General features: G+C 41.7%; 2 protein-coding genes across 2 annotated transcripts; one reads left to right on the top strand and one right to left on the bottom strand.

Moving 5' to 3' along the window:
• Window positions 1–1,190: 1,190 nt before the first annotated feature.
• Window positions 1,191–5,230, bottom strand: aldh7a1 (aldehyde dehydrogenase 7 family, member A1). Its single transcript, XM_086223362.1, has 2 exons — window positions 5,088–5,230; window positions 1,191–4,190 (listed from the first exon to the last, which is right to left on the bottom strand). The coding sequence occupies exon 2, from the start codon at window positions 4,183–4,185 to the stop codon at window positions 2,557–2,559; it is 1,629 nt and encodes a 542-aa protein (XP_086079488.1). The 5' UTR covers window positions 4,186–4,190; window positions 5,088–5,230; the 3' UTR covers window positions 1,191–2,556.
• Window positions 5,186–13,843, top strand: actl6a (actin-like 6A). Its single transcript, XM_086223363.1, has 14 exons — window positions 5,186–5,360; window positions 6,500–6,576; window positions 7,769–7,943; window positions 10,046–10,146; window positions 10,350–10,447; window positions 10,530–10,624; window positions 10,877–10,983; window positions 11,205–11,294; window positions 11,388–11,449; window positions 11,860–11,974; window positions 12,073–12,153; window positions 12,247–12,342; window positions 12,464–12,550; window positions 13,153–13,843. Exons 1-14 carry the CDS (start codon window positions 5,336–5,338, stop codon window positions 13,231–13,233), a joined length of 1,290 nt encoding a protein of 429 aa, XP_086079489.1. The 5' UTR covers window positions 5,186–5,335; the 3' UTR covers window positions 13,234–13,843.
• The last annotated feature ends 139 nt before the right edge of the window (window positions 13,844–13,982 follow it).

Raw genomic sequence — 13,982 nt, forward strand, 5'->3', positions numbered from 1 at the left:
TTATGATCACTAATGTATCAAAATGAACGCACAAAGTAGTTTGACCTGACATTTTGTGCTCCACCGGTTCATGACACAAGATAACACAGAAGTATTGTTCCACATAGGGAAGTTTCTACAATGAAATTGAATCTCAAGAAAACCACAATCATCTTTGTTTCTTTTGGGGATTTAGTCCTAACTTAAACGATAGCTGTGGCTCCACACCCATCGCGCATATCCAAATTAGGCTTCGGGTGCAGATGCCAGAAGCAGAAACAACTATTTTCATTTCATTCTTTGCAGCAAACCATGATTATAAATTTTCAAATTCACCCGGCAGTGGTTGCTGTGATAATGCAACCAATCCAGCAGCAACACAGAACGTGCATGCCTAAAACACACAAATGCACACACACTCATATATATATACATATATAGAAGATATACATATGTATCTATATCTATATATAAGTTCTAGCTTTCATACCTTTTTCAAGTGCAGATGAGAAGCAGAGGAAGTGTGTGTTGCCTGTGTACATCCTAAATGGTCTGAATTATGTGGTTTCAGTTCCTTTCGGCTGTGTGTAGATGCTCGGAGGGGGAGCAGTAAATGGAGAGAGAGAAGCAGAGCTGGAGTATGAGGTAGAGGAGATATGCGGAGTGGGAGGGTGAGCATATGGGGGCACGAAGGATGGGGGGGCGGTGAAGTAGTATTTTTATTAAAGGGACAGAGTGGATTTCTCCAATAGTGAAAAGAATGACAGAATAAGTTATGCTTTGTTATGAGTCACAAACAGGCAGTATGAGCTGTGTGTGTGTGTGTGTGTGTGTATCTTGGACTTACAGAGGGCAGTGTTACACTTGAAACCACAACAGAAATTGGGCTTCATTCATGAAATGGTCTTAGATCAAATTTATTCTTAAACATAATTTCAACCCTCAGTTTTGTCTGACAGGAAGCCAACCATGACGGCTATTAGTAACTCCTCATCCCAAAAACCATTATGTACTTCTTGGTTAAAGACTTTACAAGCCTGGATGATTGACAGTTACAACAGCTACACAGTAGATGTCAGGAGCAAGGAGTTATAAATAACCATCAGGCTTTAATTTAGGACTAAATAGGTCCTGGTGAGGTATGCTGACACAAGTTATGATGCTAACTTCACCACACTACTTTTTTTGCAGGCAAGGCCATGGATTCTTTGTTAGCTAAAACCCACATAATTACTTTGCAAGTTGTAGTAAACATTGTTGCAAAGTCCACTGGCTCAAATATTATCAATGCCCTTTAAGTACTGAGGAAAATTGAAGCCGCGTGCAGAATTTAATTGGATTTATTGAAATACTTAAATTCTGACTTTGATCTCAGAATATCAACGACATCGCCAGTTACCTATTCTAACTTTTCCAAAAAAAAATAAAAATCCTCACATGCCTCCAGTCTCTCACCTGGTTGTTTCAATCTCTGCTCTTTGTTTTGTTTTGCTGTGGTGTTTCCAAATGTTGGCAATTGAAGAGGTTACATTTTTTTCAGTATCAAATGTACAACGAGCCCATAAGACTGAATACTTTGCATCAAGATGGCGGAGTTGTTGAGGTTCTTCATTTATCTGCACGGCTGATCTTACTGAGCTGAGATGAACGAGAGATGAATGATCTTTAGGATAGGAGAATATCCTCATTACCCTATTATATAGGGGTGACAAATGAATTTTCATATTAAAAATAAAATGTAATAATAAATGAGGGTTGAAATTTTCTCAGTGGGACATAAAGTAAACAAGGCCAATGTATGTGTGTCTCTATGTATTTATGTGGAAAACAAAAATACAGACCTCAGTTAATGCACCACTATCTGCAACACAGAAGTTATGGCTGAATAATACTTCAAGAAGAAAAACTGTTGACAAGTAGCCTTTTATTCAGTTTTACTGTCTGAAAAATCACAGTATATGTTCTTGACAAGCCCTTCAGATGGACAGAGCAGTATGTTAATTCTGGAAAATTGACGCACACAGATGATATCAGCAACCTTCTTGCCTTCGATTCAATTTTGCAATGTTGGAAACATGTTAAGATTCATCCTGTCATCAAATGCTATTTGATGCGCTACATTTTTTGCAAATATATGACTTGTTTATTGTATTCTTGTCTGTTTCAAATCAACTGACTCTACAAGTATCCACACAATCTGCATCTATTCTGACCATTTCATCATCACTGAACTAATCAATGTCCACTGCACTCTCTCATCAAATATCAAGGTTTGCTTTTCTTAATATAGTATCATGTATCTTTTACAGTCATCTAGCACTTCATCTCTAAGTGCTTGTAGGAAAGTGCAAGTCAACAATTGGGCAAACAATTTGACCTTTAAAGATGAAAATGATTTTCAAACTCTCATTTCAAATCTAAAATAACCACGGACATTGATTTAACTGAACTGACCTTTCCAAATGCAAAGACGCCATGACAACTCTCTTGCAATCGTAAGGCAACGCTATGCCAGTAAAAAATGTGTAGTGCTTTCCGTCTGGAATCTTCAACCCCACCACAGACCACCTAGAGGCTTCACTCAAACTTGATTCCCTGGGCCAGAGGAAGATCCTTGCTGTAGTTTATCGTGCAGGTTGAACGCCTCATGTACTGCTTCCAAGAGTCGCTGCCCGACTCTCTTCCGCCTCCAGTGTGTTTCTCTCCGCCAAAGGCTCCTCCGATCTCTGCGCCGCTAGTAGGAATGTTGACATTCACAATCCCACAGTCGGACCCTTTTGGCCCGAGCCAGCGGAACACCCGTCCCATATCTTTGGTGAAGATGCTGCTGGACAGGCCCTGCTTGACCTCGTTGTTCCAGGCGAACGCCTCCTCTTCTGTCTTGAATTTGAGGACGTAGAGGATAGGGACAAAGGTTTCGGTGTGGACAATAGGAGCGTCGTGAGCCAATCCTGTGATGATGGTGGGCTCCACGTAATTTCCAGGACGATCCATTACTTTTCCACCGCAGACCACAGTACCACCCTGCTGCTTAGCCTGCTCAACTGCTGCCAGATACTGTGCCACGGCCTGCTTGGTGTGCAAAGGCCCATACAGGGTGCTGGGATCCCAGGGGTCTCCGATGCGGACTTGTTTGTAGGCCTTGGTGATCCGCTCGACCACGGTGTCATGAACACTCTCATGCAGCATCAGCCTCCTGGTTGTGGTGCAGCGCTGGCCGGCGGTTCCCACAGATGCAAACACAGCAGAGGGCACCACTAGATTGAGGTCAGCGTCCTCGAACACGATGATGGCATTGTTTCCACCGAGCTCCAGCAACTTGCGGCCGAACCGTTCTTGCACCATCATGGCCACCATTTTGCCAACATGGGTACTGCCGGTGAAGGACAACAGATCCACACGCTCATCCTTCGCCATGGCTGTGCCAATATCAGCGCCGCCACAGGTCATGGAGCAGATAGCCCCGGGCAGTTTGTTCTGCTCCAGTACTTCAGCCACAATCTTGGTCACAGCAACACTTGTGAGTGGTGTTGTTGGGGCTCCTTTCCAGAGGCAGACATTGCCGCAGGTCAGCGCGATGGCATTGTTCCAGCCGTAGACCGCCACAGGGAAGTTGAAGGCAGTGATGATGCCAACAAGACCCACCGGATTCCACTGTTCGATCAGGGCGTGTCCTGGCCTTTCTGATGGCAGGACGGGCCCACCGATCATTCTGGACAGACCAACGGCGTAATCACATACGTCAACATATTCTTGAACCTCTCCCACGCCCTCGACATAGATCTTCCCCATTTCTAGAGACACCAAGCTCCCAAGAATGTTGATTTTCTTTCTGAGTGCGTCTCCGATCTGCCTCACAATCTCCCCTCTTTTTGGAGCAGGAATATCGGCCCACATCTTCCAAGCCTCCCTTGTCTTCTGAACGGTTTCTTCATACTCCGCCAAAGTAGCCTGGGTCACTCTGGCAATTGGCTCATTGTTGGCAGGGCAGTAGGATGTGATAACCTCCCCGCTGCCTCCCCAGCTTCCGTTGTAAACACCGGGGTTGTCCTCAGATAGGCCCAGCTCTTTAAGCCAGGCATATTTGGGCTGGTTGATGAGAAGACTTGACATTGCTGCTGACTGCTGGCAGTGGGTAGATGCAAATGGACTTCTCAAGAAGAGCCTGCTGTGTCGGGCGACGGTCAGGGTGAAGCAGCGCTGCATGGATGCTGGAAAAAGTTTTTTTTTTTTTTAATTTACATTTTTAAACAATTTGGAGAATATTAATGAAGAACTAATGACCACAATCTCATCTACTACAGGTGGCTGATATTTCTTCATGTTGACAAATCTATTCATCAATTGATTATAAAAGCTAATCATTTTAGAAAACAAGCAAATCCTCACAAGAAGGAAGCAGTAGTTAAACTCCCATGTGATTGAGCTAATTTACTTATTTTGTAAATCGCTTTTTTTTTTTTTTTTACAAAAAAATGTGCATAAACTGGATGAGCTACTGACAAAGATTCTTGAACAGCACTTATCAAAACTCTTTATTTAACCGTTCAGCTTATGATTTGAGCATTGATCTCTTCAGTTCCCCCAGATGCCATTTAGGCCAGTTCCTGGTAACAGCTCATCATTTTAGATTGGTATGTGTTTTACGGTTATTATATAACCATAGACCCTGCCAGACTTTGGTTTCAAGGCCACCAAATCACTCCACCATGCGCTTGCCCAGATCATCTCCACGCCCAGGCGGCTGCCGAAACTTTAACTAGTGATAACGCAAAAAATAAAATAGTAATGATAATAATTTAACGGCTGAATTGAATTTTTTGCCGACAGTGTTCCTGAAAATTAATCAAAGGAATTATTTCATCGTTGCATTTTTGAAATCCCAAATTTCTGCATGACAGCGTGTTAACTAGAACTACTTTCCCAACTGTCGTGGTCACCGTGCTCAGCGTCATGTGTTGAGTCTAAACGACCGTGACTCAAGGTCCTGCGGTCTACACCTACTGACATTACCGTGCTGTTAAAATGTCGCTATTTCGACGAGCTGCTCATAAGTTTGCAATACTTATGAATGACTTTGAATTTTTTCTGGACAGTTTCTAACTTACTTGCTCTTAGGTCCTCAGGGCCACGTCCACTGGTGGAAGGAAATATTCTAGTCTCTTGATATGTACGTCACAGAGCCCTGCTGCTTTGCAGCGCTCTGATTGGACAGTCACTGTGACGTAGCGTGGCGCCCGCCTGGTTAGGTTGCTCCATGCTAACACATTTCCTTTGTTGTGATTAACAGTCTGGCGGTTCTGATTCCGCTATAGTAAGGAATATTAATAAAGGTGCTGTTGCGATCATTTAGAGGATGAGTGGCGGAGTGTATGGAGGGGGTGAGTGATATTCCATGGTCTAAATAAAATGAATCAGTTGCTCACGTTGTTCCACACTGTGGCGTTAGCTAGCTTCTTAGTTAGCTTCATATCTTAGCTCTGTAACCAGCTTTGGGGCAAGCTCCGTGGTAGACTAAAGCTACGTTATTGCGAACTTTTAACAAGCATTCATGTAGAAATATGTAAATTGTCTGTTACGTTGAGTGTATAGTCTTTTGGTCCTATAAATGTCAGTTGCACCATTTAACCGCCGTATCGATAGCTAACGTTAGCTAACAGTGGAATGAATGGAAGTGGGCTTGGTGAATTTACGAGGACATATCGTACTGTTTGTTTTCTAGCAAGAAGAGCCGTGCATTTCTAAGATTCTCACAATTTAACACAGAGTAAAAGTTTGATGTTATTTTAAATATCTTCAGATGGCGAACGTGCAACTTTTATATTTAGTCAAATTATTAAAATCATTCGAGTTAGCAATAGCGTTGTGAAATACACAATTCCTGCTGTTGTCACCTGTCATAAAGTATCCTCTACAACAACTTGCACAGTATGTGTCAGTTCACTACATATAAAATCGCCTGACTTTATCACAGTAATTTGAATTATTAGTTGAGGCAAATGTATTTTCCCCATTGCTAAGCAAACTTTGTATTTTTAAAATCATTAACAATTAACAACTTAGTAAATATCGATATCAACCATCACTATATTGATTATCAGCTTCGGCGTTTCAGACATCTTTCCTGAGAAAATTCCCCTTGCTGAGGGTTTATGCAAAAAGCAAAGATCTCAACATTAATATTTAGAAGAATACTGGAATAATTACTGTTATAGCTTTTTTTAACCATGTGAGTTGATGTCTGTACATTGAAAAAAAGGCAGTGTCAGTTTTAGTATTTAGGTGTCAGAGGTATCAGAGGTATAAAATATTGTTAAGAATCTACTATTAATGTTTCCTGTGATTACCAAAATAATGCTAATTATTATTATCGTACAGACCAAACATTTCTGCAGTATGTTTTGAAAAATGTTGTGTACATAGATACACCTGAAACAAAACTAACATTGACTATGATAGTATTAATGTAGCAAATCCATTGATGTTACATTTATTAATAGAATTGCTTTCATTTCCTCAGATGAGGTGGGAGCGCTGGTGTTTGACATCGGCTCATACTCTGTAAGAGCTGGTTATGCAGGAGAAGATTGTCCCAAGGTAAGTGGATCGCTCCAATGACCTGATTTACTATGTGTACTTTTTTCTTCTTCGCATCTTCCTCTTCATCTTCTCTTCCGGGGGTACGCTGATATCAAGAAATGAGGTTTGTTTCCCTGGAGACTGATGAAATAAATTGAGTTCAGCTCATTCTGGATGACTTGCTTGGGTCTGATTAGTCTGGATTATGTTCATTTTAGTCAGAAGGCTTAGTTGATCTGTCTTTATTCTATTACAATCCCTAGAAATGCCACAGAATTAAAGACAACCTCCCCCAGTGACCTGTGAGATACTACAACATGCTAAAGACAGCATGGACTGTCCAAAAATGACCACCAATATTACCAATGTGTATAAATCACGTGTTGGGGTATTGCATGTGCCAGAACAATTCCTGGCCTGGAGCTGTAACTTCTTTCAATCTTGTCTTCACTGTGTAGTTGCCAGGCAACCGGAAGAGAGGCAGGCTGGCTCTTTCCCCCAGTTTCCATTAAAGTTATTTTAAAGTCTGCTAACTCTGGCAATGACCACATATTCAAATGGTTGTGACTGTATCTCATTTAGCTTCTGAAAAGAAGGCTAATAAGTATATTTCCCAAAATGTTAAGCACTCACGTTAATGTTCGTCTCTGTTTTTGACTGGAGTTTCTGTTATCAGGCCGAGTTTGTCCTCCTGTCTCTGAAGTTACAGAGTTCAGACATTGTTTTTTTGCAAGATGAAAGATGTATTGTTAAGCTCTGTAGGGGGGAATACCTCCACCAAAGCCAACCTCCCACTTACAGGTAACATTTCATCAGGATCAGCAAAATTCCTAAATGGCCACCTCCAGAGGAGGTGAGAAAAATATCAGATAATGCCTTATCATGCAGTGGTCAAACAGAACAAGTAACTCCACCCTGTGTTTCTCAGTTGGCTCATGCGGCACCTCTGTCGATCAACCTGCTAGTTTTTTTTTAATTGCGCTGACAGTGACGGTCATAAACACCTTGGCAGAGGCAACATGCCTTTAGGAACTGTCGTTCATGTTGGTGTCTTTTTTTTTGTACTGAATAATAGTCATCAGGGATGAGGACTTGGTGGTAATGGTTTTATTTTACCACTTATTCTAATGACACCAAAGAAGTGTGAGAATGACCTTGTGCGTTTTTTTTGTTGTTGTTGTTGTTTTTTTGTTGCTGTGGTCGGGCTCAGGCTGATTTCCCCACGGTGATCGGCGTGACTCTTGACCGAGAGGATGGCAGCACACCCATGGAGACGGACGGAGACAAAGGCAAACAGAGTGGAACCACCTACTACATCGATACCAACCAGCTGAGGGTCCCCAGGGAGAACATGGAGGTCATGTCTCCGCTCAAGAACGGCATGAGTGAGTGTTGACCTTTGGAAAAAAATTTGGATGGAGGGTAATGATGTCATATAAAGGTGGAATCTGACATCTAGACTTAATAGAGTGGGGTTGTGCCGATAAATGAGTGAGAAAGGATTTACTGAACATAAACGAGTCCAGATCGGTTGCTAGTGTGGGACCCAGTTTATTGTCATGATTTGTGACGTAAACTCAGCCATGAATATTTATAATCCAGTCTACCCGATCCATAACCATAATTAGACTCGTCAGGGCCGACGTTGAAGACCCCGGACTGATGTACAGATGCTGGCTGCTCTTCATGAATATTGATGAGATCATCTGAAGATCAAGGCAACTCATAATTAGGAGCTCTCCCACCTCATGTCCTCTCAAAACAAGGCAACCCCCCTCTCTGGCTCAGGTCTTCCAGCCACTCATCTCTCATTATGTGTTCTTGTACCATATGGATGCGCTGGAGCACCCAGAGCCAGACGTGGAACACATGTCCCAAGATGTCCCAGTTCCGTGGGACGCAGCGTCCTCTTCACTCTGAGATTTACACCATTGTTCAGAAAAAAAGTTATGCAACTAAGGATTATTTCCAATGATTCATCTGTTTATTCTTTTCATTAGCTGATTGTCTGGCAAGTGTCATTCTCAAAATTAGGAATATTGTGGCCCAATTACACATATGACAATCTTTTGCAGCCCACACCAACATTTGATTAAAACTCTGATCAACAAAGATGAAGCATTTGCCTCGATATTTTTTTTTATTGGATTCTATGTAAATGTCAGACTATTGCAATGCTGTGCACATTAATAATCCTCCACATATAAATAACAATTTGTAAAGAATAAAATGCGAGAAATTAAGCGCAAACAGTAAATTGTTGAGCTCAAATCCTCACCGACTTACATGGCGTAAAATTTATACTTATAATTTCACGAAATGTAACCACGAATCAAAATGGTATTTTTAATCACCTGCATTTTACGGCAATTTGAAACATAATTACAAAGTTGAATATACTTGCCTTTGAAACCACACGTTTAATCTCTAGAATAATAAATAAATCAGTAGAAATGCTCAGTACAGTGTCCTGCAGCAGAATGTGACACCTCACCTTAGGCTGAAAAACAAATCAATGATGCGTAAAATGAATCACAACATGCTCGTTAAAGAAACTGGACTTCTAGATGTTTGGAACTACTTGAATAATTAGTTCATCACCACAATTTCCATCAGTTACTTTTCTGTCAATCCGCCCATCAATTCTGAGTCTGGTTCGTCATCCAAAAAATTTCAGGCTCTGAATTCCCTGAACATTCTTGGTTGCACATGTTCAGTTTTTCTGGTCCGTTTCATTTCGCCCCCCCCCCCCCCCCGTAAGAACCAGCGGCTGCAGATATGGAAGGATGCTTCTCTGCTTCACTGGCCTAGCTGATGGGGCTCATTCGAATCTGGACCGGAAGAGTTGAGGCTATTAAGGGCTGAGCGTGACACCGATCTTAATTGCAGTAGAAGAGCGGTGTGGGACCGCAGCCTCCCTTCGAGGGTTGACCTGGAACATCGGCACCTGATGCTCAAATTATTATCTAAAAAAGCTCATCTTCGATCTATTTTCTCCTCCATCTGACCCAGCAATGACGAAAGATCCACAGTTTTTCTGTGACGTTGAGTTTTTGGTCGGTCTTCAGCGAGGAAAGAAGCTAAAGACCTTGAGTAATCGCAGCTATGTGCTTCAGACAAAGGTTGAGAGGAAATATTTGGCCTGGTCTCTCTATGTTGAACATAAGTGTGTTTTTAAGTTACCACTACTGACTCGTATCCAAATTAGATGCTTTTACCTCATTTCTGCCCTGAAATGTGGATTTAATTTGTTATTTGTTATCGCTAAAATTAGGATTGTAATGATAAGAGATCTCTTCACCTCCACCATTTCCAGAATGAACGACTACTTTTACCCCACATGTGTTGAATTAAATGATTACCCATCCTTTTAAGAACTGAAAAATGCATCTCTGCTCTCTACTGTAATGTCACAAATAATCTATGACGGTAATTTTACATACAAGAACGCCTGTAAATGTTCCATCTCTTTTCGTCCTTTTAATAGTTGAGGACTGGGACAGTTTCCAGGCCATTCTGGATCACACCTACAAAATGCACTTCAAGTCGGAACCAAGCCTGCATCCAGTTCTCATGTCAGAAGCGTCTGTGAGTTCACGTTGTCTACCTACACTTGTAACCTCTTCCGTGGTTTGAATGTTGTCAGCTGAAAGCGAAAAGGAGGGTTTGAGATTCTACTTGTTCTCCGTGAAGATTATTCCGGTCTTCATCACCTCACAGGGAAAGATATTAGTTTGGAATTGTGTTGCTCATCATCTGTTATTATGTTTTGTTTTTTTTCTTGTTCGCAGTGGAACACGCGAGCGAAACGAGAGAAACTAACAGAGCTGATGTTCGAACATTACAACATTCCCGCCTTCTTTCTCTGCAAGTCAGCGGTTTTGTCTGCGTATCCTTTATAACCTCACCTACTTTGATGACTGTTTGATAAATGTTTAACTGCATTACAACTCCTTGACTGAGCGCGCCAGCTTTGCCAACGGTCGGTCCACAGGCTTGGTCCTTGACAGCGGGGCCACACACACCACAGCCATACCGGTGCATGATGGCTATGTCCTGCAGCAAGGTGACAATCATCTTCATCCTCCTTTGGTTAATACATGAACAGCCTTTCAGTCAATTATGTCGCCATCTGCTGGTTGGAGCAATCAGCTGCTCATCACAAGCTCTGAAGGAGTAGAACTCTTTCTAACAGAAGGGTGTGACGTCCCTGTCACTGAGTCGTATCCATACGCTGCAGAGAGGCGTCCTCATCTTTCCAAATATGTACAGAAGCCGTTACTTTTCTCAGTTTTGCTATGTTTGTTCTTTCTGACAGGAATTGTCAAATCGCCGCTGGCTGGAGACTTCATGAGCATGCAGTGTAGGGAGCTTTTTCAAGAGTTAAGCGTTGAAATCATTCCTCCTTACATGATTGCATCAAAGGTGAGCTGTCATCGAATAATTCTGTCTGCTGTGTTTTTAAGATCTCAGCTTGATTCTGATTCTGTCACTGTTTACTAACCTCCTTTGGCAGCCGTATTGAATTGTCGTTTGTGATCAGTTGTTTAATGCCTCTTGAACGACTCTGAATGTAGTCCCACATGTAAAATACGAGTCAAACCTGCATCATCCATCCCAGCCAGCTTCAGCGTGTATCATTTCAGGATCCAGTACGGGAGGGATCTCAGGCCAGCTGGAAGAAGAAGGAGAAACTACCTCAAGTCACTCGCTCGTGGCACAACTACATGTGCAATGTAAGTGGCAGCCCATCACCATGGAAACGTAACATCTTTATGTGTGTTTTGTTGTGGAAGGAGTGCAAACCTTCCCTCTCTTAATGATTACAGTGTGTGATCCAGGACTTCCAGGCATCTGTGCTGCAGGTGTCAGACTCACCGTATGATGAACAGTAAGAGGATGGTTTCGTATAGCTGCTCGGTAGAAATAGACCACTACAGATTCCATGAAAAACCCAGTAAATACCTGATAGAATGATGAAATTTGACTGTGAAAAATCTTATTTTCTGAAATTGGTGCTTATTTTCCATCAAACCTCATATTTGTTAGTTTCAGTTAAAATGCTCTTGTAATTTTTGATATTGATTTTTAACTCGGTTCAGCAGATTTCACTAGTTTGACTGGAACATCTTGGTGGGTGTGGGTTAATGAAGGGTAACGTGGGGGTTTTAAACACGTTATGGTGTATCGGGCAGCTTATTTTGAGGTTTACTAGCTGAAAAAGCAAACGTCAATCCTCTAAATTGGGGATTTAATTCCAGTAACACCAGAATCATAGGAAACCTCCCCCTCTTCCCTCAGAGTGGCTGCCCAGATGCCCACGGTGCACTACGAGCTGCCCAACGGCTACAACTGTGATTTTGGGGCCGAGAGGCTGAAAATCCCAGAGGGACTTTTTGACCCCTCGAATGCCAAGGTGTGTGTGTGTGTGTGTTTTTAATTGTTCAACAGTTCTATTATCTGTGTGTATGTTTTCGGGGTGTCATTTGGTGTTTTATTTTGCTCCAATCACAGGGCCTGTCTGGAAACACCATGTTAGGAGTCGGTCATGTAGTGACAACCAGCGTGGGAATGTGCGACATCGACATCCGGCCGGTAAATGCACACAAGTTATTAACACAATTGCATTTATTTTTGTCTTGACAACAAATGCACATTAATGTTCTTAACGTGTGATTTGCGTCTCAGGGTCTGTATGGCAGCGTGGTGGTGACCGGAGGAAACACGCTCATTCAGGGCTTCACTGACCGACTCAACAGAGAACTATCCCAGAAAACTCCTCCGGTGAGTTTCGGTCGATGCTGATGGTGATAAATAACAAACGACGGATACAAAAAGTGCAGATTGTTATTGTCGTCGGCTCTTCATATACGTGCCGTGATTTGAAGGTGTTTGTGATTTGCAGAGCATGAGGCTGAAGCTGATCGCCAACAACACGACAGTGGAGCGTCGGTTCAGCGCCTGGATCGGAGGCTCCATCCTGGCGTCACTTGTAAGGACACAGCAGCTCCACCTTCAATCGCTCGAAAGTCACATTTGTAGTTGTAATCATCCCAAAGAAGTGTACATGTGACATTCACGTCACAAAGCAGCTACAGTGGCTCTGAGCCTTGTTTACCTTTACATCTTTTGTTAAATATTACTTATTTGTATGCTTCTGTGCCCCTGACAGCCTTGGCCCTCTCGCTGCATGTCATTCCCATTCTTCTTGATGCAATATCTCAGAACACCTAAAGAGAATTTCTTAAAATTCTTAAGGATGAACTGAAAAGATTTCAGAGATCAAAGGTCAAGGCCACTGTGAAAGGATACATATTACAGACACATACAACTATAACACTTACTTTAAAGGACAAACTGGAACCACTAACGATTTCGCAAAAGTGGCAAAGTACGAGACACTAAAAATAAGAAAATATAATCAGCGTAATTAAAGAAAAATGCAATTAACAGAGACTTATTGTTCATGCGAATGTGCATTTCTGTCCTCACATCATTTTTGCTTGATCTTATGTGAAAACCTTGATTTCAGAAATGCTTTTAATTGGAAGATTTTGGATTTGCAAAGTAGTAAAACTAGTTTGTCTCTCCCAGGGAACCTTCCAGCAGATGTGGATCTCCAAACAAGAGTATGAGGAAGGAGGAAAACAGTGTGTGGACAGGAAATGCCCTTGATTTTTTTTTTAAGAATATATATATATACACCCAGCCAAACTCCATCCTCATCATCGCTGTCTGCCACAAGCATCATGACTGACGCCGGACTCAGGAACGCCACAGAAGACGACTCTCGTTTTGTATTTGTTTTCAACAGTAACTGAGTTTGTTTCTGGCAAAGTGTTGTCAAATACCAACATAACATCAACAGTGTAAATGTATTACTTTTGCAAAAAGTAGAGTTCAAGTTGTTTTTTTTATGTTATAACATTGGATCTGCTGCCTTATCTTCTAATGGAGGATGTTTCCATGGAACCTTTGCATCTCCAAAAATTCCGTATATCTGGAACCGACTAACACCTGATCATGATACTTCTGTCCATGGGTTTGTTTGGTTTTTGCTCTCTTGGACAGAGTCTGTGGTCCGATCTTAAAATGTCAAGTTTCACTTACAGGGTATCTACGGGATACTGTGAAGGTGAAACTTGGATGACTAGGTTGTATTTGGAAGAAATGTAGTTTTGTTCATAAATATCTTGTGTTATAAGCTCATTTTAGCCAAACAGTTAATTCTCACTTCTGCTTATTGGTGTATCAACTTTCAATAAATTTATTTAATTTTCACGTTTGCCGTGTAATGTATACACATGGTCTTAAAAAAAATTGAAGTTTTTTTTTTTTTTTCCTAAATGATAAAATGAAAAGCACACTATGAGTGCCTAAGTTGGACAGCATGCATACATTTAAATAGTGAAACTATCTGGTCA

This window comes from Aulostomus chinensis, chromosome 14 (assembly GCF_037954235.1).
Source record: "Aulostomus chinensis isolate RoL2024-O1b breed Wild chromosome 14, RoL_Achi_v1.0, whole genome shotgun sequence".
In the NCBI taxonomy this organism is placed as follows: Eukaryota; Metazoa; Chordata; class Actinopteri; order Syngnathiformes; family Aulostomidae; genus Aulostomus; species Aulostomus chinensis.